Raw genomic sequence first — 26,496 nt, 5'->3', positions numbered from 1 at the left:
TATGCACACACCAAATTGAAATGGACGTGAACAATCACTCGACGGAGAATTGACAATTACTCACATTTTCCTCATTTAAGTCCATTCTACAGTGCCCAGCCAGCCAGCCAGGCACCCGGGCTTGAACCAGAGCACCCACATGAGCGTGTGTTGATGCTATCAGTGCCCGTGTTAACTTTACTCTGTCCACAAGCTCAGAGTGGGATCCTGCCCAGCCTGGTCTCTGCGGATGCGCCGCGCCCCCATGCCAGCCGCGTGACACACACACACTCAGGCCCTTGTGCTCTCTCAGGACCCCAGCAGCCAGCTGGCACTTACCTTGAGCCCTTGCCAAGGGAGGCTGCCCCGCAGGAAGTACATGAACATGTGCCCTAGCGCTTCCAGGTCATCCCTGCGGCTTTGCTCTGGGCAGAAGAGAGAAACGGTAAGTGCCATGTGCAGATTCTTCGGAGGGCAGAGCTGCCCCATACCCTACCCCCAGCCCCACCATCCCGTCGCACCCTATGGCAGCTCCATCAGTGCAAGAATCCCAGGGCAGCTCACGAGAGGGAGGGAGCTGCTCAGACGAAGCAAAGCTGAACAAAGGGCCTTTCGAGCACCACATAACCCCTTAGTATCGCTGCATCTGGGCTCCCGGGGGGAGCGGGAGGGAGGGCAAGGGCTGGCACAGAATGAGACCAGGCTCTGGGGAGCTCGTTCCACCAGGACCAGGAGAAAGGCACTAGAGACAGCCAGACTGGGGTGCATGGCATTAGCGGCTGGGTTTCATCGGGGTGAATGAAGTGAGTGATAGCAGACTGAGCGTCTTACGAACTCTCCTGGCCTGGCCCTGAAGAGGCTGACACGCCATGTGGACTTGCACAGAGGCAACCCCTGTCCTGCCCACAGCAGTGCTGATCTCCGCTGCGGCAGGTCCCAGCAGTGCATTAGCTCACTGGTGGTCGGGCGCTAGTGCTCCAAGCGCACTCAGCTGCAGACCTAGCTATCCCCAGTCCATGACACCTCAGTGTCAGAAACCAATGCCCCCCTAGCTGCAGGCATCTCTCTCGCAGGTGCCCTTTACCCAGAGCAATACGAGGGACAGGAACATTCCTGGGGCAGATGCCAGCCAAGACGAGACCCCGGTGGAACAGGACAGGTTCCCCCATAGGCCTGCCTCACCTCTGGCTGCCTCTCAGCACAAAGCAGGGGAAACACGGGGCCTGGGACCACGTGGGAGCCACTGGCTTATCTACCCCCATCTCCCTCTCCCTTGGGCAATGCCAGCGACAGCCGGGCATGGTACCTTTCCCAAGGTGTGTGTTGATGCTCATGTATCGCGCCGTCCCCGTCAGGCTCTTGTGCTCTCGGTAGGGGATGTGTTTTTTGGTCTCGGGGTCAATGTATTCTTTGGCCAGGCCAAAGTCAATGATGTGGATGGTGTGCTGACGCTTGCTGCCCGGCCGCCCCACCAGGAAGTTCTCCGGCTTGACGTCTCTGTAGATCAGGCTTTTGGTGTGAACGTACTCCATCCGCGTGATCTGGGAGGGGAGGGGAGGGGCTGGCATCAGCAGGAGGCCGTAGGCAGGCTTGCTCTGCTGGCACGGACAATGCTCGGCCTTTCACTCCGGACTCCTGGGCCCCTTCTGTTCTTGCTTCATCTCAAACCGAGGTAACTCCACTGAAGCCAGCAGCCACTCTGCTTGGCTCTCAGAGCCAGGCTCGCTCGATCCCCACTCGCCCACCCAGCTCCAGGAGAGGAAGGACAGTCAGGGCACTAGCCTAAATCTGTGGGGCCTGAAATCCAATTTCCTGCTCTTCCACAGCCTTCCCAAGTGACCTTGGACAAGCGTCTGTGTGCCTCAGTTCTCCACCGAACAGCCCTGCCCTGCCAGGGCCAGGAAGATAAACATGTACACACCGTGACCCAGCCATGAACGGTGCTACATAAGAGCTTGGCCTTATTACATTTTAAAGCCCAAGCAAGGGATTGTTTTTAGGGGTGGAGCTTTATAGATCCCAGGAAAAACCTCCAGCGATCCCAGGGTCAAGCTGATAGATCAGAAGGCCACATGCCGCACCTAGTGCTCCTACACCAGAACCAGCTGCAGCCTGCCAGGACTATGGTTCCCAGCATGCCATGCTCCAACCTGAGCTGGAGGCTGTCTCTCTCCATGGAGCAGTGCAGGCTGGGAGCTGTAGTCTCTGTGGGCTGTAGCTCCCCGCAAAGGGCAGGCCAGACAGGGTCTGTCGGGTTCTGAGCCTGGATTTGCTGCTGACTCCTGCCAACACCTGGGAGTTTTGAGCAACGTGAATCTACCTCCAGTTCACAGAGAAATAAAGCACCATTATCCCTGGTCTGCAGATGGGGAAACAGGCACGGACACCCAACAGGTCAGTGGCGGAGCCAGGAATAAAACCCAGGCCTCCTGAGTCATGGTGCAGTGCTCTATCCACTAGGATACACTGTCTCCAATTCAACACAGCCATCCAATGAGGGAAGACTTCCCGAGATGGGGCTCCCCAGCAGGAGTTTCCCCATCAGGTCACAAGTCTCTTAAGAATTCCTTCCTGCTCTCGGATCCCCCTGGATCCCCCCAGTCGCTCCCCTCCCTCCAGGGCCATTTGATTTGGTGCGGAACATGCAGCCTGCTGATCTCGTGCCAGGAAGCTGCCTGCCAAACCCTGACTGCACCCCCCAATGAGAACGTTACACACTGGGTGCTTTTGCCTCCTTCTGGGTGGGGGAGCTGGTCACTGGGGAGTTGACAGCAGGGCGTGCCATACTTCCCAGCTGCTCGCTCGCACGCACGGGCTGAGCCCAGGGGGCGGCGGTGCTTACCAACTGTATCGCTATCATCAGGACGGTTTTGAGCGTGAAGGTCCGATCGCACAGGTCGAACAGGTCTTCCAGGCTGGGTCCCAGCAGCTCCAGCACCATGGCGTTGTACTTCCCACAGGGCCCAAAGTAATAAACCTGAGGAATTCCTTCTGCAAGAGCGAGCGTGGGGGAGTCAGTGCCGAGCTGCAGCAGAGATGGGAAAATCCCTCTCTCCCAGCGGCAGCACCCCAGCCAGGTAGCGTCTAGGGACAAAAGCAGGGGGCTGGAGGAACTAGAGGCTCTGGAGGAGATGCCCTGTTGCTGGTGCTAGGCCCCTCACTCCTGACCCGCAGCCCCCTGCTATTCCAGCCCTGAGCTCCCCCGTCACAGCTCTGTGATGCCCCTCACTCCCGACCCGCAGCCCCCTGCTATTCCGGCTGTGAGCTCCCCCCATAGCTCTGTGATGCCCCTCACTCTTGACCCGCAGCCCCCGACTCCCAACTCACAGCCAATCCCTTCTACTTCAGTGCTGGAGGACTTGGGGACAGAGAGGGAACGACAAGCTTAGCTTCTGGATCCTATATTGCAGGGAGATGGAGGCACCATATATGATGCACACCAGGTTCCTGAGGTTTGTTTGTGGGGGAAGGAGATGACCCTTCCCAGTAACCTGTCTGACAATCCAAACACCATCCAGCCCTCCGGCGCCGGCCGGAAGGAGCTGGGACACTGCGAAAGGATGTTAGCTGGATCTGAACCCCACCAGACTCCACCCATACACCAGAAACAGAGGCTGCTGGCACTCAATGGCCACCACTCTCCTCCTGGCTGAGACACTTTCCCACCTTCCCCTGTATCGGGAGTCCCAGGGTCAGTCCCAGCTTGGAAGGGTGACACCCCCCCCAGCCCCATCACCTGGGGAGCAGGACACCCTGCTCTTTGGGAAGGGGGGTGCAGGGGAAGGAGGGTCCCAGATGACCCGAGGCAGCTCAGCCGCATCCCCGACAGTAGCACAGAAATGAAAACAAAGGAGATCAAAGATGAGAAGCGTTTGGAAAACCTGCCTCTGTCAGCCAAGCAGATGGGCCTCAGCAGCTTACGCTGGGGATGGAGGGCAAAGCTGCAGTGTCATGGTTACAATGAGAGTTGCACACACTCCCCAACTCCTGTCCTTCCAGGCCAGCTGGGCCCCTCCCCAGTGCTCAGCACACTCACAGCTGCTCCTTACCTGCATTTCCGAGCTGTTTGTAAAACCGATATTCCAGATGCAGCTGTGGGGCTCGTGATTTTATCGGTTCCTTGGGGGAAGTGAGAGAAAGAGAGAGGAGGTGAGCAAATGAGCAGGAAATGCAGGGTCTCAGGAAGGGCTGCTTACTTCAGATGCCCTGACTTCAGGCAAGGCAAATGGCTGCAGCACATTTTACAGCTCACCCAAACGTTCATTACAGAGCAGAGAAGGGGTCTGGTCTATGGGAAGTCAGCATGAAATGGAGACCAACCCTCAGGGGTAGACATCTGATCCACTGGACAACTTTCTTAATTTACAGGAAATGAATGGAAACCAAAGAATGACACAGAGGAGAGAATGTAGGTCCCTGTGAGAGAGAGAACGGACATGGCAGGAAATCATCCCGGGGGGGGACCGGCATCACCACAAAGCATAAGGCCTCAGTTACACAAAGGCCAGGGTGGTGCAAAGGGGCTGAGGTATAATGGAGACTCCAGGCTGGAGATGATCTCTCTCCTCTGACTTCGTTTCTGGTAGTCGCTTTTGGGGCAGGGAGGGAGGAGGAAAGCTGGAGAATCTGTACTTTGGCAATCCCACTCACTTCTGGCCCCATGGGCCAAGAGGCAGAGTAACTGAGCAGGAAGCCTGCCCCGGGACTCTCCCTCTGACAGAATCTCTTTTAGCAGCAGGAATTTCAGGGATGCTGTATTCCGTCCAGCCTTTCATTACAGGCCTCTCTGGAACACATCTGGCTCACGCCAAGCACGCAACTGGTCTTTGGCAAACTGCGCCGTACGGTTGCTTCCTTCCCAAAGCCCTGGGCTTAGTGACAAGTCCACTTCACTGCTTGAAGCCAGTGTGTTCAGTGCCCAAACAGTTTTATTGCAATGCATTCCCCAAAGCAGGGGCCAGGCACATGGGGATTTGCCACCAGACAGCTTGGGCACGCAGGGTGAGAGTTCCTAAAACCCTCAGCATCGGCTGGAGCTTTGGGGAGTTTCACCAGCAGTTGCCCTGGGAGGAGAGTTAGGTTGATGCCCCGTGCTTTAGCCACCCCCTTCGGGGAACCCTGAAAGTGCCATGCAGAGAAAGCAGAGACAATTATACCCCTAGAGCCTGGGGCACCGGACGAGCAGAAAGGCTCAGATTAGGACGCCGCGAGGGGCAATGTCTGTGCAGCTAGAACAGCACCCCCTCAGAGGCTGGAGCGCCTCACACAGGAGCAGTTCCATTAGCTCCACAAACAGATGGGGTTTTCATCCCCCCACATTTCATTCTCTCACTCATCTGAGCTACAAAGGGATACTTGAGTTACTGCTGTTGAGTGGAAGGCTCTGCCATGCAAGGCTTCTCTACCCTTCTTGGCACATCTACCCCACGATGCCAGTTCTGGGGTATATGGACTTGGGCCCATTCCCCGAACCCTTTCTGGCCCGCACTCCAGATACGGGCTGGGGCCAGTCCCAACCATGGAGTGCTGCTCCAAGCAGAGAAATGCAGCTTCCACAGGTGAGTTTGTTAGACACCTCGTGATGAGTGGGGACTGCAAGAAGGGAGACAGCAACAGGCTGCCTGCTCCCTCTGCTGCTAGGCCAATGGAAGCGGAGGCTGAGCAGGAGGCGGCCTTGTCCCAGATGGCATGGCAAGAAATGCAGTGCTGGGGAAAGGTACCGATGGGAGCCTAGGAGTGGATACTGAAGCTCCCCAAGTGCGTCTCATCCTGACCTGGATAACGCAGGGTCCATGGCTCTTTCACTCTTGGGCTCTCTGCTGAGACTCCCCGTTGGTACCAATCGTAGAGATGGCTAGTGTGTGGTGGACACTAGGAAAGTTCTGGAGTTGCCATGATCCAGCTGATTCTGACTCAGAGCTTCAGGGCCACACGCTTCTCAAGCCCAAACCTCACGGCTTGATAACGGCATTAATTGCTTTGCATGCACTAGGTTCTCAACCACCGCCTAACGCATCTTACATAGCCTCTATGTAACAACTGCTTCAACTAGAGACATTTTAACCGATTAGTAAAAGGCCAGGCTCTGAAACACTAGTTAACCTGGACAGCACACTGAGAGTGAAGGAAAAGAAACTCACCAATTTTATAGCTACATATTCATTCGTGTAGAGATTCTTTCCTGCAGAAAGAGATGAGAGAAATAACATTGGGCATGAGTGAAACTTACAAACAATCCCCAGGTGTCAAAGGCAGCAGACTGGGAACAAGCCAAATTCTCTAGCAAGCTCTTTATTTTTAAAAGCATCCCCAGCAGGTCAGGTGGTTTGCAGAGAAGCGAATGGGGAGATCTTTGTCCCCTCGGCCCGTAACAAGGAACTGTCTCTGTACAGTCAGCGACGGAGCGTGTTGCAGTTCTTTATCCCCAAGGCAGCACACTTGATTCACTTGCTATTTGGAAGCTACATGTTGTTCGGGTGACTGAGAGGTCCCCACATGTAATGTTCTCTCAGGATGGAAACAGTGCATGCTGGGACCTGTAATCTTTCCAGGCCACATCTCTGCAATAAGTGAAAGTACTTTCAATCTATTGCATTTTATGGAAGTTGGCACAGCTCCCAGCAAGTTACCAAGGTGCCCTGCGCTGCTGGAAAATCTGGGCACGGCCCTTAGCTCACTATGAACTAGCAACGTGCAACTGCAAACATCCGCAGCGGGGGGTGGGGGGGTGTGCCTGCTCCTCTAGCAGCAGAGGGTCTTGTGCAATAGTAGATGAGCCTTGGCCTTACCTCACAGCTCCTTCATCTCAAAATGGACACAAGCCCCAAAGCTCGGACACCACAAACAGCAGCCCAGGATGAGAACGGAGCAGGGCCTCTCTCCTTAAAGCCTATCTGCTGCTCTGTGCTTGTACAGCACCTGGCACAACGGGGCCCTCAGGCCACATTACTACTACTAACAAACCACTGCTTCTCTGGAGCCCCAGGGCGAGCAGAATGGCTCCTTGCCATGGTAACTGCGCTGCTCTGGGGAGATGGCCTGCACAGACCCACTCTGCAGGTGCACCCGCATGTGAGCTTGGAGCCCCATGGGCCTACCCTGGCTTCATTCCCACCCCAGGGTATTCAGAGGGGCACCACCATCACTATGGGAACAAAGGGACCGCTAGGCTCTGCAGAACTCTGGTTTACTGCCTGCTGCAATCAGCAGAGAACAAGCAGCAGTCGAGCTGTCCGCCCTTATCTAGCCCCAGGGCAAGCTTCCCCAAGAGAGAGCACCATTTAGAAGGCCCATGCACAACAGCCTCCCTCATGGCCAACCCATTGGGGACGGAACTGGGCATCTCCAGAACCGAATGCAGGAGTCTCTGCAGCTAAAAAGCTGGACTCCACAGCTGGTGCTGTAACAGACCCGTACCCTCTGTGTATTGGGGACACATAATACACTGAGAAGTGGGTCGCGAAAGTTTACATGCAGCCCTTGCAGAGTAGATCTGTGCAGGGAATCACCTCACAGAGCAAAAGGGAGCTCCTTTGAACCCCCCAGTCCCTTCACGTAGCTCAAGGCTCCAGTTACAGCAGAGGATTAGTTTTTGCTCAATGTTACACTAGGGACGACCAGTGCTGCCCCCAGGGGTCTGTCTAGTCCCACTCCACTGGGGTCTTTTCCTGGTTTGTAACATCTGACCACAAACAACTTTCACTGAGCCACAGCCTCCCCATCCCGTGCCTCAGAGGACCATCACCCTAGGGAGGGAGCGGTTCCCCTTCTGCAGCCGGGGGAGCAGGGCTGCACAACACTAAGTTCAACCCCAGGGCCAGCCGTTTCCATGCCGCTGCCTCTAGGACCAAGCTGAATTTGAGTGCAAATCTCAGGAAACAGCAAGTGCAGGACCCTAGTCTCCTCACATCTATACAGGGCCCATACAGAGCCCCGAGACGGTGCCCAGTGGTAGATAATGCACAACATGGATTTAGTTATATGATTCCAACATGAGCGACCAAGTGGCTAGAGCACAGGATTCCCAGGCTCCATTCCAGTCTGACCCATGGTGTCACCTCAGGCAAGTCACGTCACTTGCTCTGTGCCTCAGTTTCCCCATCCTTACAATGGGGGTAACAATTCTTCGCTCTCACACAGCTCTTTTAATCAGTAGCTCTCAAATAATAATGTTTTTATCCCACAGAGGGGGAAGGAAGGGGGAATCAGCGATGGCTTGTGATGTATTTTGAGATGGAAGGCTAAGATACAGGAAACTTGCCTGCTGGCCTACAGCTGGGGAAGGGGATGCTGCACAGCTGGGGCTGATAGTGGAACATTCAACAGGGCTTGGAAATTCATTTATCCGAAGGGCGGCAGATTCTCAGTCCAAGTTCTAGATTCGCTACGGTTCTGATGGCGAAATTTCCTGTTTTTCCTGAATGGGGGTCGGGGATGTCCACACACATCACTCCCAAGCCATGGCACTGATCTGGTTTATAACAACTGTAGTGTGGTCTAATGCTCATGTGTGACCAGCCTAGCAGCCTCTGCACTCAAAAGCAGTTCTCATACTGCCCTGGCTTGGGACAGTTCAGAGTCACATTGCCCCTGAAGGAGTTTTGAAGGAGGTGGAATTCCTCAAACTGCTGCTAGATTCTTTCCCGCAGTGCAGCATCTTCCCCCCAGCTTTGTGTGGCCCCAGGCCAGGAGAACTGGGGACAGGCCACTGCCTAACTCCTTCACACCCCAGCTGGGGTGTCTGATGCCCTAAAGATTGTAAGGGGGAAGCAATTCCTGTTATCTAGAGATCCCCAACTCAGGGTGCACTGTTATTACACCACTCAGTTATCTGTAACAGGTGGGCACAGAATGCTGCGTGCCCTCTATCTCAGCCCAACCCACGCCCCATGCTCCCCATCTGTGGCACACATGAATGACAGACCCGTGCAATGACCTTGACTTCTCCGGGCTGGGAGACTGTAACCTGTTCGTTCCCTCTCTTCTGAGGTTGGGCACTCATCTCCCCAGGGCAGACACGCAGCAGACATCTCCTGGCTAGTAACCCTCAGAGCGAGAGGGGAGTGGTCATTAAATGACATATATATTTAGAAAGAGAAGGGACAGATGGGAATATAGAGCAGCGTTGACCCTTGCACTGCCTATGGCAACAGGGGGTAGCAATATTCACACATGTGACTAGCTGCTGCCAAGGTTTTCCCAAGTGACTAGTGATTTTAGGTGTCCCGCTAGAAATGCCCGAAAGGGGCCTGATTCCCAGAGAGAGCACTCAGCATTTTTTGGAAGACAGGCGCCTTTAAGGTGTCTCCGGTAGGCTCCCAAAATCACCAGTCACTTTGGAAGATCCTGACCAGTGTCCTCAGTTTATAGTTGCCTCTTGCTAGCCACAGCCTCCCTGGCATTGGACTGGAAGTCTGGGCCCCCTCTGCCTCCTGTCCCACAAAGCTGAGCTCAGTGCCTGCAGATGTCAGCCGTGGGAAGCCAGGGGTGCCTCTAGCCTCCTCCCCTCTGGGGACATCAAAGAGCTTTTTTAACTCCAGTTAACTGATCGCTAATTAACAGGAGTCACCTACCATGTCAGCAGGAGGGACCATCGCCACTCCACAACAGCTTGTTCCACCAGGTAACTGATTACTAATCAATACTAGTCACCCACCACATCAGCACGACCCTGGTCACTCCACAACTACTTGTTCTGGGTTCCCACACGCCAGATGAGCAGGTACAAATGTGAGAGAGGTAACAAGTTACTAGGTAAATTGATTAACTCCAATTAAAAAGCCACTAATATAAAAACTCTTTTGTCAGCTAGTGGGCCAGGGTAACATTCAGATTCCAACATCTCAAGGGACCATCACAATCATCTAATCTGACCTCCTGCATCTTGTAAACCAGATATCCACTCCCCATAATCTCTGCACCAAGTCCATAACTTCTGGCTGAGCTAGAGCATCTCTCTTACAAGATATCCAGTCTTTAAATCCAGACCACAAGTGATGGAGAAAGACCAATTTACTGTGGGCTGTAGGGCAAACGGTTAATTACCCTCATTGTTAAAAAAAAATTGTGCCTTATTTTAGGAAAGTCACAAAGATTCTACATAAAGTGTCAGAAAAAGACTCGTCAACCCAATAACAAAATATGAACCTCTCTCCTCCAAAGCCAGCAACTCTAGCAATGCTGGTACTTTTTATTTTTATAGCGTCCTTTAATTGATATGCATACTATAAAGTATTGTGCGCTGTACACTGCAAGAGAGATGGTCCGAGGCAGCGAACACAAGACGCAATATTCCCTGACAACATTTTCTTTCTAACTGTCTCGCTATTGCCATTGGAGCTCACAGGCTGGAACTTTTGAAGAAGCTGGCCTGCTTTCTCTTTGCAACAAACAACGGAAACAGCAGAAGGCACTTCCAGTCTGAGAACACAGTACCTCGTGGTGCTTGGCTGGCAGGTGGCAGGGAAAAATGCCGTGTCCCTCCACCTGTTTAAAGGAGAAAGGGCCACAGTGGAAACCGAAGCAGAAAGATTTACCCAAAATCTATGTGTTGGGAGAGAATTAGAGTCACGTTAAAGCTGTATTTAACTTCTACACGAGCAGGAAATGAGAATCATTATCATTCAGCTCAGCAGGACCGCTGGAGTGTGCATGTCATATACCTGCAGTCTAGGGAAAAGGAAAACCTGGGGATTATTATTACAGCCTAAAGCGTCTTTGACTTTAAAAGCCAAAACAAACTTTTCGCACAAGCCTATCACCCTTCCCTCTGCCCCTTAATGCTTTGCACAACTCTCTGACAGAAGGCAAGGATTTGTGAGCCAGTCTGAAAAGGTTCTCCTCAGCATGGCACCTGATGTGCACAGCTGAGGAAGAGTTCAGAGAGCCATGAACTGGGGCTGGAAGGGGAACCAGCCTTCAGAATATAAATTATAGGAGACTTATTTAAACCTTCTATGGGACTCAAGGAAATTTCAGCCAAAAGCTAGGTGCCGCAAGTTTAGCGCCTCAATAAGTGGCCTGAATATCAAAGATGCAGCACATGGCGAACACCCAGGGGCTTATAAAGGAAGCTGCACCGTAATGCAGGGTTTATATTACTGCAGCCAGTGCCAAGCAGGCATACACCTTAGAAATGTGTTAAAGGATTCATATGGTATCACCCCTGAGCCTGGTTTGGAAGAGAAGTCATGGGGTCTGTTTCCAAAAAGATCTAAAAGCTCCCATTTCACTCATCTCCTTCCAGAATAAATACTTAGCTCTCTGAATGTACTGGAGCTAATCATTGCAGTTTGCCTTTGAGAGGTGGACAACTGAACGGAAAGCCATGAGATTCAGGCACAGCTAAGCAGCATGGGTATCAGATGTTATGTGCGCAGGTTTCATTTCTGACTTGTTGTGACTGAATTACTCAGACACAGCTCTTGGTGCCCACTAGAAGTAGCAATAACCCTCTCCTTGTGACAGCTGCTGTGAAACTGTGTCCCCAGTAGAATGACGAGGAGAGGAATGCATGGGAGATATGAGCAGAATTGCTCCTACCGAGTATAATTTTCCATGAGGTGTTGGCTGGCCTTTCGAGGAGCTGAACCCTGCCCCACGACAGAGCAATGCTGCATTTCAAACCACAGTAATAGTAGGAAGTATGGTTTAATGGAGAGAGCACTGGGCTCAGAAGACCTGCATTCAATTCTCAGCTCCGCCACAGACTCCCTACACAATCTTGGGCAGGTTACACCAGCAGTGCTATGCCTCAGGTGTCCATCTGTAAAATGAGAATACTTCCCCTTTCCTTACAGGAATGTGGAGATTGATGCTGAGCTGCTTAGATATTATGGTGAAGGCCAGATAAGGACCAGTATCTATTCTAGACAGATGACATGAGACAGTACGGGAAGATGTGTGGACCAGTTACAGAATGGGAGCCAGGACTCATGGGTTCTAGTCCTAACTTTCACCAACACAGCCTCTGTGCCCATTTTACAGCTGGGAAAAAAACATGTCAAGGGGCCAAATGCTTGAGCACTGTTCCGAGGAGAGAGAGTGCACTCTGTAATACCAATGCATGGATGGAAGGTACTAAAGCAAGGCAAAGGATTATGGGTATCAACATTTGGAATGGTTCCTCGGTGTGTGCGAATTCTCTCATGAGCCAGCACTTGCCCACAAGTGTTAGGAAAAACTCAGTGGTGCTGCATAAGGTGAGAGCCCCTGGCCCAGTGAACCCATGGGCTGGATGGGAGGTGCCTTTGTGCAATCCTGAAATGCCTGATTTCTTCAAACTCTCCCCCCAGCTCTAAGCTCCTTTACAGGGGCTGCTGTCTCTGATACACAGTACACTTCTACCCCGATATAACGTGACCCCATATAACATGAATTTGGATATAACGCAGTAAAGCAGTGCTGGGGGGGCGGGGGCAGGGCTGCACACTCCGGTGGATCAAAGCAAGTTCGATATAACGCGGTTTCACCTAGAATGCGGTAAGATTTTTTGGCTCCTGAGGATAGCGTTATATCGAGGTAGAGGTGTACATGGAAACAGTCCAGTAAACAGAGCAACACAGGGAGGATTAGCACATCCAGGGAGATTCTCTTTCATTCAGCATAACCTAAGCATTTTGCAAATGCCACAAGAGGGGTGGGGTGGGGGGCATAATGGGGGGGGGGGGGCAGGAAGTGTAGAAAGTAAACAGGGAGCTAGTGGCAGAAAGCTTCTCTTCCCCTACTCCTTGGGACAGGTGCTAGAACTAGGAGTGCAGCCACACCCCTGGATTGAAGTGGCTTCCATAATATACAGAGTTTACAGTTTGGCTGAACGGCTCTCAGCACCCCCACTATACAATTGTTCCTGTACCACTGCCCTGGGTTGGACTGTGGGAATCCTTAAGTGCTGTCAGGGGCAAGGCGCGGCTGGCATCCCACCCCATCCTGGCATCGACTCTAGCTGAGCCAACACTGGAGGCTTGCAGCAGCTACAAAAGGTTCTGTAATGTAACAGAGTTCTCCTTGAGTCCTCCATGGTATCATTCATAGAAAATTAAGGTTGGATTAGATACCTCAGGAGGTATCTAATCCAACCCCCTGCTCAAGCAGGACCAACCCCAACTAAATCATCCCAGCCAGGCTTTGTCAAGCCAGGCTGTAAAAACTGTAAGGAAGGAGATTCCACCACCTCCCTAGATAAACCATTCCAGTGCCTTCACCAACCTCCTAGTGAAAAAGTTTTTCCTAATACCCAACCTAGACCTCCCCCACTGCAACCTGAGACCATTGCTTCTTGTTCTGTCAGGACAGCCACAACTGCTGGACACGTAAAGTGGGGGTATCACCTTACCACTGAAGGGTGAGTTAAGTGGTAGTGGCAGAAACTGCCCTGGTCTTCAAGGCTCACTGCCATTTATGAGGGTGGGGGGATTACAGTCCCATTCAAAGGAGCTTTTCTGTCACCCGTTGCTGCGTGACAGGCCCATAGAAAACAAACCATCCCAGGGATCAGTGAACCCAGCCGTCTACACTAGGCTCTCACACAACAGGCATTGGCCTCTCATCTCATTCTGTTTTAGTTCTCCCAGTCCCAGGTGTTACCCGTAGTGAACAAAGGCCCCTTTAACCTGCTTAGAACCAATGCAAACTACTGTCTCCAGCATGCTGGATCACTCTACCCACCCCTGAAATGCAGCCATCCCTAGTATGGAACGCAGCAGCTTTTTAACAGCTACAATATGTGATAACTGAGGATGGGAAGTGAAGGATCCACTTGACACTGCAAGGAGAACGGAGACATGGACAAAAATCACCAACACTGGACTTTGGCTGGATGATAGGAACTACAGCCGAGACCTTCAAAGGCCTAGAAATCAATGACAGTTAGGTGCTTAAACACCTCTGAAGATCTGGGCCTAACATCCTCCCTCTTCCACAAAGGCTCATAGTGAACCTGACCCTGTGCTAACCTCTTCTCTGCTGGACTGGTGCACTTGGGCAGTACTGGCTCAGCCCAAACACCACCACTGCCTCTGCCTGGTTTTCCCCAGGCAAATCTTCCATCCCACTACTGCCCAAGCCAAAGGCTGCTGCAGCTTTGAGATCTCAGCTGAAGAGAGAGGCCCCAATATGCGACTAACAATGTTCTAATATAAACTCCACTCAGACTTTCCAGGCTTGAACAAATGCCAGGAAGTCTCTTGCAGCTCATCCCAGCCCAGCTCTTAGCCTGTGGGGCACTCAACCCTCCAGCGACCCCATGAGCACTTGGAGATAGCAGCTCATGTGATGCGGATCACTATCCTCAACCTGCATATACTGGCTTCAGGTCACATCTTGCAGTTCAGCTGCTGCTGCCCTAGCTGCCTCATGTCACTACAAACAACTGATGGTCAAAACCAGCAGTTTCTAAGTCCCAGCCCGCGGGCCATTTGCAGCCCGAGAACCAGCCCACGGAGGAGAGATGCATGCAGACATGCTGCCAGCAATGTCTGCTGCAGACACCGCCCCCTGCAGCTCCCATTGGCTGGAGGAGAGGGACAGAGATATCATCACTAGTCACTGGGCAGAGTCAGCTATGGAGGCAGCATCACTTTTTCCCACAATGAATATAAACAAGTCAAAATACTGAACACAGCTATCTGATGCACACCTTGCTGCAATCCTGAAGGTTTCAGCTGCTCAGGCACTGAGGCCAATCATCAACAAACTGACAGAACTGAAGTGTTACCAGGTGTCTGGCAAACATTAAAAACTCTCTGGCAGGCGAAGAATTGTATAAAGTTGTATGACAGCTTTATTATTTCTAAGAAATTCAAAATAAAAAATAAAATATAAACGTTTTCTCTTCTGAACACCATCTTCAATGACATTATTGGCCCACTGGGAGGATTTGAGGACTGGCACTGGCCTTAAGGTAAATTGAGTTTGAGACCCCTGGTAAAAATGATGCAATTTTGTCCTATTGGGGAGGGGGAGACCTGAGGCGGGCAATGCAAGGGGATTTGCCCCCTGCTTACACAGGGAGGAGAGTGTATGACATATCTTGAAGGAAACCCAACGGGGATGCCAGGACCAGAACTCAGGATAAGTGACAGCAATATAACTGATGCAGTGCAGCGTCCAGCACATGCAAGCAAATGCCCTGCTGGTGGGGTAGGGGAGTTGGAGGGAATGTAATTGTTCTAAATGAGAACAAGTTAGTGTGGATGGCTAGAGATGCAAGTGGGAGATGTATTATCACTGACCCCCGCTGGCTGAGTATGTCAATTACCCAGTCTGTATCAGCCCCCTCGATAGGGGGTTATAATACAAGAAGGGAGTTAGGGTCACCTTGGAAAATGGTTCCAGTGGTTTTCTATTTTCCCGGCCCTCCTCTGCACGTTTCACACAGAGAGAACTTATAATATTATAACAGTCCATAGGTAACCATGGGGGGAACCACACGTCTGCTAGTGACATGTCAGGAAGCGCCAGAGAATCTGCATGAGTGAATGTGGTTTTTAGAAAAAATATGTCTAGATGAGAGCTGCTGAAAAACAAAAATATTTTGGTTTGTGGCATTGGCTGATGCAAGGTGTTGTTTGTTGTGCACAGAAGCAAGACGCTTGGAGGAACCGTCTACAGCCAGAGGAAGGTTACACTGGGGTAGGACTACACCACACAGGCGTAACTAGGCACAAGAGTATTTAAACCCTCCCCCTTTGTCACAATATCACTGGTAAAAGCTAAAGGTATTTCTCTGAACCACTTAAATAATTTTCCCACCTGCCCCTCTCCCTTCCAAAATGAGCTGGAAAGTGCCATTTTGACACCTGCTTCTGCATGTCACACCCAGCCTTCCTCTGACCTTTTATCACACATGCTCCAAGCAAGAGGAGATAAATGGGGGTCTTGAGGCTAAGTCAGTGGACTGGGGACAAGGGCACGATTCCCAGCTCTGCCACAGACCCCCTGAGGGACCCTAGCAGGAGGCCCATCCCCTCTGTGCCAGTTTCCCATCCCACTCCTTGTCCGTTTAGATCATCAGCTCTTTAGGGCAGCTACTATCTCTCAGTATGCATACAGACAGTACAGAACAAGACAGCCCTGATCTCAGGCAGTGCCTCTAGGTATACTAAAAAATTACACCTCCTTTTTCCTCACTCCACCGGTTGCATGAAAGAAACCAGCACAGCCATGTGTAAAGGCAGGCACAGGCATATGCAATGAATTTGAAGAGGGCAACTTAAAACTGGCGCCAGATGTAAATAATCCACAACAGCTCCTTCAGACCAACAGAAAATGGTTTCCATAATTAAAAAAATAAGTACAGATCCCAATGAAAACAGTTTTCTTAAAACAACTCCCTCCCCTGCAGTGTCTGAAAGCCAATCAGCACCAAGAACCCGAACGTGAAACTGGTTTTCATTGCTTTTCAAGACAGTTAAGTCCAAAGCAGACTACAAAGCATTACAAAGGGATCTCACAAAACTGGCTGACTGGGAAACAAAATGGCAGATAAAATTCAATGTTGATAAATGCAAAATAATGCACATTGGCAAACAAACTCAACTGTCCATACAAACGGACAGAATCTAAATTCACTGTTACCACTCAAGAACGATCTTAGAGTCTCTGTGGACAGTTCTGAAAACATTCACTCAGTGAGCAGCAGCAGTCAAAAAAAAAAAAAGCTAACAATGTTAAGAACCATTAGGAAAGGAATAGATAATAGGCAGAAAATATTCTAATACCACTCTATGAATCCACGGCACACCCTCCCCATGAATACTGCATGCAGTTCTGGTCACCCCACCTCAAAAAAGAAATATTAGAATTGGAAAAAGTACAGAGAAGGGCAACACAAATGATTAGGGGGATGGAACAGCTTCCATCTGAACAGAGATTAAAGACTGACACTGTTCAGCTTGGAAAAGAGACAACTAATGACAGAGGTCTATAAAATCATGACTGGTGTGGCGAAGGTGAATAAGGAAGTGTTACTTATCCCCTTCACATAACACAAGAACCAGGGGTCATCCAACTAAATTAACAGGCAGCAGGTTTAAAACAAACAAAAGGAAGCACTTCACTCAACACAGTCAACCTGTGGAGCTGGTTGACAGAGGATGTTGTGAAGGGCAAAAATATAACTGGGTTCAAAAAAAGAATTAGATACGTTCTTGGAGGATTGGTCCATCAATAGCTATTAGCCCCATGATCTGGGTGTTCCTAAAACTGACTGCCAGAGGCGGGGACTGGATCACTTGATAATTGCCCATATCTGTTCATTCCCTCTGAACCAGCGATGGCTAATGCCAGGTGAAAGTCAAGATACTGCATGGCCATTCATATTTTCTTATGCTTCAACCAAGAGAAACGCACAAAGTAAACAGGCCATAACTGGAGTTGATCAGTGAAATGGATTAATGCACCAAAGTGTTATGAAGGGAAACGGACTGGTTTGTAAGCAACATAAGGATTTTTCTTCCCGGTGTCTCTTTTAAAAAATGAAGTAAGTGCTTTTGAAAAAGCATATACATAAACTATAGATGAAGCTATGAGCCCAATTCCCAGGGACACTGAAGGCTCTATGATGTTAACAGGATACAAAGGCAGCGGAACTGGAAAGTCTGTAGCTATCACAACCACTTTTCTGCCTTTCTGCCGCTGAAACTGATGCACGTAGGGTATGTCTACACAGCAACTAGACACCTGCGGCTGGCCCACGCCAGCTGACTCAGGCTCGTGGGGCTCAGGCTGTGAGACTGTTTCATTGCTGTGTAGATTTCCAGGGTCAGGCTGAAGCTCTGGGACCCTCCCACCCAGCAGGATCCTAGGGCCTGGAGTGAGTCTGCGCTGGCCTTGCTGCTGTTGTGATCACTAGTTCAGTTCCATCGCTGGTAGCAAAGGTACTAACATGGAGTGTGGACAATACTTGTGCTATGTAAGCATGCTCTGAATGGGTATGGATGTCACCGCCACACCCCTCTGGTGGAACCAAGCTGGTACTGGCAGGGCAGGGACATTTTGGGGAAAAAAGCTTGATCTAGCCAGGGCAGGCGTTTCACTGTAGTGCTCTGTCCTGCTTCAGAGATGTCAGAGCTTTACAGGAGATGCAGATCTAGGCACAAACCATGGTCTGGTTGGACCAAGAAAATTCTGGCTCATGTCTTGAAGTGCCCTTGTTGTCAGTTTAAAGCTGCTACAGCTGACCAAAACATCGCCACGGGGAGATGTTTTCAATTAGGGGCCTGTCTATGAATGAAAGGTTTGTTTAACTTGAAGTTTTTTAAAGCAAAAATTGCCCCTTCCCTTCTCCTATCCTGCCACCCAGCGAGGGGTGTGGGGGAAGGCAGAATTAAATGTTCATAGAAAATTTTGGAAAAAAAATGTTTCCAAGATTTACCACAAAATATATTTCCCATTTTTCAACTGGCTCTAAATCTCCCGCCAGTATTCTGTGGGGGCAAAGCCCCCCTGTGCAGGTGACCAGCACACGCTGGATGGGCAGCCGCTAAGAGAAAAGGAGCTGCAAAATACTCTGAGCAGGCACTTGGGGAGTTTTAGTCCCAGCTGGGATCAACTTATTTATTCTCTCCCCTCCACCCCCAGTATTTCTTTTATCAACCAGTTGAGAAGCAGGTGGCATTCTGGGCCCAGGCAGCAGGGCAGCATGCCCACTCCCCCAAAGAACAGGACAGGACACCCTAAAAGAGGACAAGCCTATGAGTCAGTCTGAGGTGGGCACACATCTCCTGCCCCTTTCTCTTAGGTCTCTTCACTGGACACCTGATCGACAATACCCTACAGGCATCTGAGCTTTCCAAGCAAGATCACCCTGTGAGACTGAGCCCAGACATACAGCCGTCACTTCTGTGGCCCGGACCCTCTTAAAGGCCGGATTCCAAAGGCAGCAGCATAGACCAAGGGCACAGGGCTCATCAGTGGGCAGCACCAGTGCTCACAGCTGCCTATCTTTCTAGCTACTGCTCCTTGGCTAGCACTCTGTCATGCACACCAGTGCTTTTCTTCTACTCCCTTCGGGCACAAGCCACCTTGGTAACAAGCCAGTCTCCTGGCTCTCATCCTTAACTTGTGGCAGCCGGAGAAAGCAGATGGCTGCACACTTCACAACCTCTCTGCAGAGTAAGCCGCTGGGCCAGAGCCCGGTGCCAGGGCTGCTTTGGAAGAGGTGGCAGGTGGCCCATTGGCCACCCCTGCTCTAAACAGCTTCCTCCTGCTTCAGATTTCAGAAGGCAGCAGCATTGGTCTCTGCTGTGGAAGTGCCTGATCAAGGCATTACGTGGACTGCAGCGCTGGCCCTTGGTAACTAGCTAGAAGGGGGTAAGTAGTGGGGGAATGTAGAGTGTTCTTGCAGCACTCACCATACTCTCCAGCTGCAGCTGCTGCATTTTGAAACATGCCTAAGGACAGAAGGTGTCCTCAAGGTTTCCAGCAAAACAATTAAACTGGTGGGATGGGGAAGGAGCCAGGGTGGGTGGGTGGAGGGGGAAAGGCCACTGCTGCTGGCTGGCCTGGATGAGCAGGCAAGTCACCATGGTTGGATCTGCATCCAAGAGGGAAGGGCCCAATCTCCTAGGCAGCTGAAGGATACCAGTGAGCAACAAGACCCAGAGATTGTTGAACCTCTGGACAGTAGAGTGCGGACGTCCTCTGGAGACAAGGAAGTTGTGGCTCCTATCCGCTCCTCAGATGACCTCTGCTTTTCTACCAGCCTCGCTCACACGCAGTTTGAGGCAGTTGCTCTCCACCCAAGCCCCGGTCTCCCTCCAACACGAGGCCAGCAGGGCGACATCACAGTGGTCGGGCCAAGAAAGGCGACTGGAAGCACATTGGTGGCACTGCAGCACCTGGCAGCTTCTTGTTCAGTCTCACAAACCCAGCTCTCCAGAAGGACTGTTCATTTTCCTGCTGTCCTGGTTTCAGTGTTTACACAGTTACAAGCCAGTGAAGAAGTTCTGTCTGTATAGCCTGTAAGTTCTTTGGGGCAGGAACTGTTTCTCTCCCTATGTGTCTGTACAACACTAAGCACAAAAAGGGACCTGATCTCAACTGGGGCCCTGAAGTGTTACTGGAGCATACCTAGACCAGTGGTTTTCAACCTCTGGGCCCACAGACTATGTTTAAGATTTCCAAAGGGGTTCAACACCACCATTCAAAATGTTTTAGGGGTCTGCGGATGAAAAAAGGTTGAAAGCCCCTGCCCTAGATAATAAGACACATTGGGAACCAGAAACTCCTGCTGTCTGGCTTTCATTCCCCTCCTGGCTTTCAGCATATCCCTTAAGACAACATTTTTAGAAGTGGCTTCTGATTTTCAGTACCTCCTCCAAATGGGGCAAACAAGATCCAAGGCGCCTCCCCTCCCCAAATAAAATGTAGCACCAGCTTTTAAAAGTCAGGGGGTAAAGCTGGTCAATGTTACAAACATGAAGTTGTGTGTGGAAAATTTTCCTTTCTGAAATGGACCATTTTTCTATGTTTTTTCCTCCCCCAAAACTGAAACTGTTCTCAAAACACACAAGACAATTTAATTTTGGTCATGAAAAGTTTCTATGTTTTGAAAAGAAGCAAGTTCCCCTTCAAACTGGAAACATGTCCAAAAGTCTGTTTTTTAAAATCCAAAACTAATTTTGGATTTTGCAACCAGTTCTGCTTTGGGTACTTCATTTCCCCCAGGACAACTGCTACCAAGGACTGCTGCGGGGATTAGTGTGTGCACAAACAGAGCACTAGATATTCTCATTTACATTTGACACTGACTACATTAGTCTCTGTCCTAGGTCCTCCACCACGGCTGAATCAAAGACCTCTTCCATTATCTGCTGGCTTCGCCCGCCTTATCCCCCACACCCTCCCCAAAGAGGATGGCATTATTTGATTTCTCTCTGAGCAGGCAGTGTTTTCTCTAGTCATTTGGTATCATTTTGGTTCCTTTGCACATGCTCTGGCATGCACATGGATCAAGGCTTGCATTTTCGATGAGTGACTACTTTCATTTGGCTCCTGAAAGTGTTCTTGAGCCTTGAAATAAGTTAACAGCATTTCTGAGAAGGAAGTAAATTGGATTTTAGGAGCAAGCAGACCAAATTGCTCTGGTCTACACCTCTGTATTCGGACACTCCCCAGCCAGCCCAATGGCCCGTTTTATCATGTAATTTAACAGACACACATCAATGTATTACTGGATGCGTGGGCCTCCTAGAATAACTGCATGCAGGGACTTGAACATCAATGGCAACTAGAAATCCATCCCAACAAGCAACACTAACCTCTGCAGAATGCCAAATTCCAGTAGAAGAAGAAAACGTTCCTTTTCTAGTCCTCATGGTTTCGAGCATAACCATGCACCTAGGAACCAATGCAGTGCCGCCTTCTTGAGTCTGCAAGCAGCCTGCTCTTGGGCTCTACTGCTGCTTAGACCTTGCCAATCTGTAGCGAAGTGAATGCAGACCAGGGCTTTACCCATTTATACTGCTGCTATTCAGAGACTTGTAAGCAGCTGTGAATTGACAAATCTGGTCAATTTCACTCTGCTGCAGCTTGAAAAGTCTCTGATGGGCAGCAGATGCAGGAATTGAAGCTATTTATTGGGGATGTGATTCTAAAGAAAGAGAGGCTGGGGACGGGGCACAATAGCAAAGACACTCACTGGAGCACCCAGAGGGTTGAAAAGGCAGAGTGGAGACCCCTCCTCAACTGCAACAGACTGCAGGAGGGGAACAGCCGCAGAACCAGTCCCATACAAATCAACCCCAAGCCTCGCAGTAATCATTTGGCTGGGAGGTGGGTAGAAGGGAAATCCTAAAGAGACAGTTCTTCTCACTCCCACCAGGCCGAGGTGGTTTGTGGGTTGGAGTGGGAGGCTTCTCATTTATCACGCATATACTGGCTGAAGGTTGACATACCAGCAAGTCCAGAAATCATTACCTGGCAGGGCAGTACGTTACTGCAGGAATTTACACCAGCCAAGTGATGTTCTAGGTGAAGAATATCAGCCCAGCAGGAGGGAGAGTTGGCAGAATTTCTCCACAGCTGGGGATCTGCAGCAGTCAGATTTCTCACTTCATCTCAGCCACTGATTGCATTCAATGCAGCAGCTGCAGGGCTGGGGTAGCTCCCTGCACTGGGAGCAGCAGGTGAGGGAATGCCTTGCAGGATTTGGCTGTGACCCTCCCTGTTCCCTCATGACACTGTAAGGTGCTGCATGCAGCCTGCCACAGCTAGTCTGATTTTGGGAGGAGGGATCTGAGCTGCTCCCCAAGATTCAGGGAGACAGACTTACCACTTCCCCCAAGGCAGGAACCACTTGGCTTGGTTTTAAACACAGCCTTTCCCCAAGCATTGCAATTAAGCTGCGATCACAACAGGGAGTCTAGGAGCAGACTGGTTTGCCAGGCACCACCAAGTCTGTCACACTAGGCAGAGCTAGCATTAACTCAACGCAGCCAGAGTCAGCGTGTTGAACGCAGGGAGGTGGGCATGCTCTGTCCCTCCTTCCAGTCATACTGCCTAACAGGCTGCACAATTTCAGACACCATCCCGCTTGCTGGTTCTTCTCACAGGCAGATGGTGCGAAACTTTTGGTTCAGTTTGAAGAGATACAGGTTGGGGGCAACAGGCGCCACTGGAGTCCCTGAGACTGCCAGCTATCTCTTGGGAATGAGCTACATCAATTCTCCCTCTTACGCAGTTAATTTTCCAAATATTCTCTGCCTGGGCTAAAATCTTTGCCTGGTAAATACTTGTTCAACATGTTGAAGTTCAATTTACATTCCTAGAGGCACTGTAGAGCAACAGCAGACTGCAAAGGGCCTTTCGCAACTGCAGGACACCAGTGCAGAGCACGCCAAGGCAAGAGTTACAGCTTGGCAAAAACCTGCCGGTGAGCATTTTTTGACAAGCAAATGGCCCTCTCCCCATCCTTCCCACGCTCAAACAATTTTGCTCTGTTCAAAGTTTCCTGATTTTTTTTAGACCCCCCCTTCAAAATAATAAAAAGGAAAGCACCCAAGGATATTTTAAAAAAATATTTTTCAAAATTTCTCTCAGAAAATACTGTTTTCCAACCATCTCTACTGAGAGCTAAACACTTTTGGCTACTGCAGCTGTATGTTCTGTCCGACAGCAAATACTCATTCCCACCCTTTTCCCTATGTGCTGTTAGCAGATGCTCTCTAACACAGCCTGCCCCCAACTCCATTCTCCCTCTGATCTCCTCCCTTTGAGGGTCTGCCCTTACTTACAGGAAGCCGACTGGTGGTCAAGAGACTCCTGTCCACACTGTTCTTCCCAGGCAGAGAAGAAAGGAGAAGTGTACACTGCAACCCATGAATAACAGACATTTGCTGGAGTTTAGTGGAGCACATGATATAGATTCACAGATTCCAAAGCCAGAAGGGACCACGGTGATCATGCAGTCTCACCTCCTGTATAACACACGCCACAGAGCTTCCCTAATACAAATGCCTCTTTGTAGCTACCTTGTGAAACCCATTCAAATTGACCTTGCCACAAAGACTGAAAACGCTGGGACTAAAGGGATCAATTTCATTATCAGATCTTCCCTACTGATGTCAAAGAGGGTGATCAGAAACCCCTCTCTGACCATCAGCCCTCCTGCTTTAGGATGGGCTTAGAAACATTTTAACTCACACCTTCCAGGTCGGGTTTCTGTGGTCACGGAGTCCAGTGCAAGGACACTGGGGAGAAGGTACCAGGGAGAAAGGGGGTATTTCTGGGAGAGAGATTTTATGCAAATGAGGCAATACATATTTCTGAAATGCAAATCAGGGCATTGCCTTATTTGCATAGAAGAGCCAATTTTCTGGGCCTGCAGCCTTAACGCTGCTTGACACGGCTCCCTGTAAAGATCTATGGCAGGAGGGTAGGGAATGGTTCCCTCATGTTACTCTCATAAAGGAGAAAGACACTGATATGGATCGCCCCTGAGCATTCCCAGTAGGGAAAGGGACGTGAGAAGAGCTGGATGGATTTCATGGCAGCACCACAGTGCGCAGTCACAGCAAGGATGTCAATAAAATAGGCCCATCTCACCTAGACGGAGTTCCCCGAAATTGCCACATCCAATCTTCTTCCCGACACGGAAGTTGGGGCCCACCATTAAGACTCCAGAGTTAGTCCCTGCACTCCGGCTCCCATGGCTGCTCCTTCCTCCACCTGCCTTAGACATTCTTTTGCTTTCCTCTGTATCCCCTTTCCCTCCTCTCTTATCAAAATCCATAAGTTTGTGATACCCCGGCCTCTCCACGGTTACGCCGCTGCCATACAAATCCCAAAGCCACCGAAACTCGAAGGGGAGGGAGGGGAAGGAAAAATAAAAAAAAAAGCTGGGCTCTTCTCGGTCAATACACCATCACGGTCTGAGATGGAGGGGAGGGGGCTGGGGGCGTCACTGCCACCCACAGGCGCCGGGCTACTGCAATGTTAGTGCTCTTGAAGGTCCCACCGGGATTCTCATCTTCGCCTGCTCTGGCCTGCTCTTTGGTGAAGAGCACATTCTGTGGAGAGGGTCCTGGCAGCTTAGATCCTTCGGCTCCCAACTGTAAAAGACAGAAGGACAAAATTAGTGTAAGGAACGAATGTACATGCTTCCATAAAGTAGGGTGCATTATAAATTATGCAGATCTTTTACACAGGAGCACAGGGCAGGGGAAGGCACTGAAATGGAACAGCTCAACAGTGTGAACAGAATGACCTTGGGCAACTCACCTGACCCCTCTTCCTGCCTCAGTTTATCCTCCTCATTTCACAGATGGATATGTACCTGGTGGGGCGGTGACAGAGGCTTAACTCGTTAACCATTAGGATGTGTGTTCAGATCCTGAGATCACAAACGCTAATGAAGCAGGGTTCCTTAGGGTAGCACCCAAAGAAACCCACTTGGGTGGATTAACGCCCTCAGATCCAGATGAAACAGCCTCCTGTTCACTCTTAGCAAGAGAGGGCTCCGTGTGTGTGTGTGTGCGCGCACACACACAGAGGTCCTTTGGAAGACATTTTTTATTTTGCAAAGGGTTTAAGGGTAGGGAAAGAGACAACCAGACAAAACTATCCTGGCTGCTCTGAGGCCCCAGGTGAATTCTGGGCTCCTACCCACAGCAGTAGTGCAAGGCAGGCACGCACGGCTTGGGGAAGACAGCCCCACACTACTGGTCCTGGGGCTCCAGCAGATGGACAAACATCCCATCTGGATAGTAGATTTACCATTTTGTATTAGACTTCCAAACCTTTGTCATCTTTCTATAGAGAAGCACACTGGGGTGGTTTGGGAGCAGGATACCTAGTGAGCATTCCTGGAGGAGTCAGTAGGGGGAACCAAGGATTCTGGACTGAAAGGGAGTCATCAGAGAGGTGCTGATTATTGGCCATATCTGATGGGACAGACGCAGCCCCAGAGAGGCAGTGGAAGAGGACGTGAGTCACTAGACTACTTGGAACAATAGGGAAACAAAAGGACCCTGGGATTTCTTATGCAGTCAAAAGAGAATCTTCCCTCCCACACTCCAGCATAGGAATTTCCTGGGTTTGAAGACATCCACTCTCACCAGGACAGACGCACACAAGCTAATTCAGAGAACTTTTTGCTGTGCATGAGCTGCAATAATGCAGTCTGTGTTCTGCCTAGCATGGTCTACACGTTATATCAGTTAGGGGTGGAATAATTATTATTTTTTAAAACAGGATATAGATTAGTGTCTATAGAGGTAGTTACAGTGGTACTACTCCCCTGCCCCCACAGTGTAGATGCATTTCATTGGTATAAAACAGGGCTTGGACTGGTTTACAAAAGAAGCAATCACATTAGTGTGAGCCCCTTTTCACATCAATGTGGTACACCTGGGGATTTGCACTGTCACTGCTACATTGGTGCAAAACCAGCCCCATCTGCACAGACAGGGGCTGGGATTCTCTCTACTTCCTACCAGTTGTTAACATGCTTTGTTTTTATTTGAAAAGCTGCAATGAGGCAGGATGACTTCCAGGGCCTTTGATCAGAGTGATGCACGAACTGGTGGGGTGCTGGGCCTGGGGACAAAGATTTTACTGCTTCAGTTGCAAGCTCCTGAGGGTAGGAACTGCCTTTTTGCTGTGGGCTTGTACAGCACCCTAGCACAGTGAAGTCCTGATCTCTGACTGGAGCCCCTAGACTCTAGTGCAGTCTAAATAAACGCTGCCCCTTAAAGAATGGCACTATAGGACTGCCAAGAGGTTCCTGTGTAGCCTTCAGAGGGAGGCAAAGCATTAGCGGATCTCCAAGAATAACTTCTTAGGGAGGGAAGACCACGCTCCATGTTCCCCATCCAGTGGAGGAGGTGAGGGAAAGAATTACAGCTAGCGAGTGCAAGAGAAAGGGCAGCATAGAGCAGAGACCTGGACTGGCAGGGACAGTGCTAATGGATGGCAGCATGCTCTGCCAGACTCTCCAAGCCTGCAAGGTCCCTGTGCTCGGGTTCCAGCCCGAGCCTGGAAATCTATACAGCAATGAAACAACCCCTTAGCCTGAGC

The 26,496-nt window shown here is 50.5% G+C and overlaps 1 protein-coding gene across 3 annotated transcripts in view; it reads right to left on the bottom strand.

The window, feature by feature from the left end:
* CSNK1G2 (casein kinase 1 gamma 2) overlaps window positions 1–26,496 on the bottom strand; it is an 89,185-nt gene that overhangs the window by 13,852 nt on the left and 48,837 nt on the right. For all 3 annotated transcript variants that reach the window (XM_032788190.2, XM_075070849.1, XM_075070850.1), the window contains 6 exons: window positions 24,025–24,530; window positions 6,120–6,160; window positions 4,029–4,098; window positions 2,822–2,970; window positions 1,286–1,520; window positions 319–404 (listed from right to left, as the gene is read on the bottom strand). In XM_032788190.2, the coding sequence (XP_032644081.2) occupies window positions 319–404; window positions 1,286–1,520; window positions 2,822–2,970; window positions 4,029–4,098; window positions 6,120–6,160; window positions 24,025–24,211 (768 nt within the window). In that variant the 5' untranslated portion in view covers window positions 24,212–24,530. The remainder of the gene's footprint in view (window positions 1–318; window positions 405–1,285; window positions 1,521–2,821; window positions 2,971–4,028; window positions 4,099–6,119; window positions 6,161–24,024; window positions 24,531–26,496) is intronic.

Source organism: Chelonoidis abingdonii, chromosome 11, assembly GCF_003597395.2.
Source record: "Chelonoidis abingdonii isolate Lonesome George chromosome 11, CheloAbing_2.0, whole genome shotgun sequence".
Lineage (NCBI taxonomy): Eukaryota > Metazoa > Chordata > Testudines > Testudinidae > Chelonoidis > Chelonoidis abingdonii.
The sequence above is the reverse complement of the archived record's forward strand: the minus strand, read 5'-3'. Positions and strand labels throughout refer to the sequence as shown.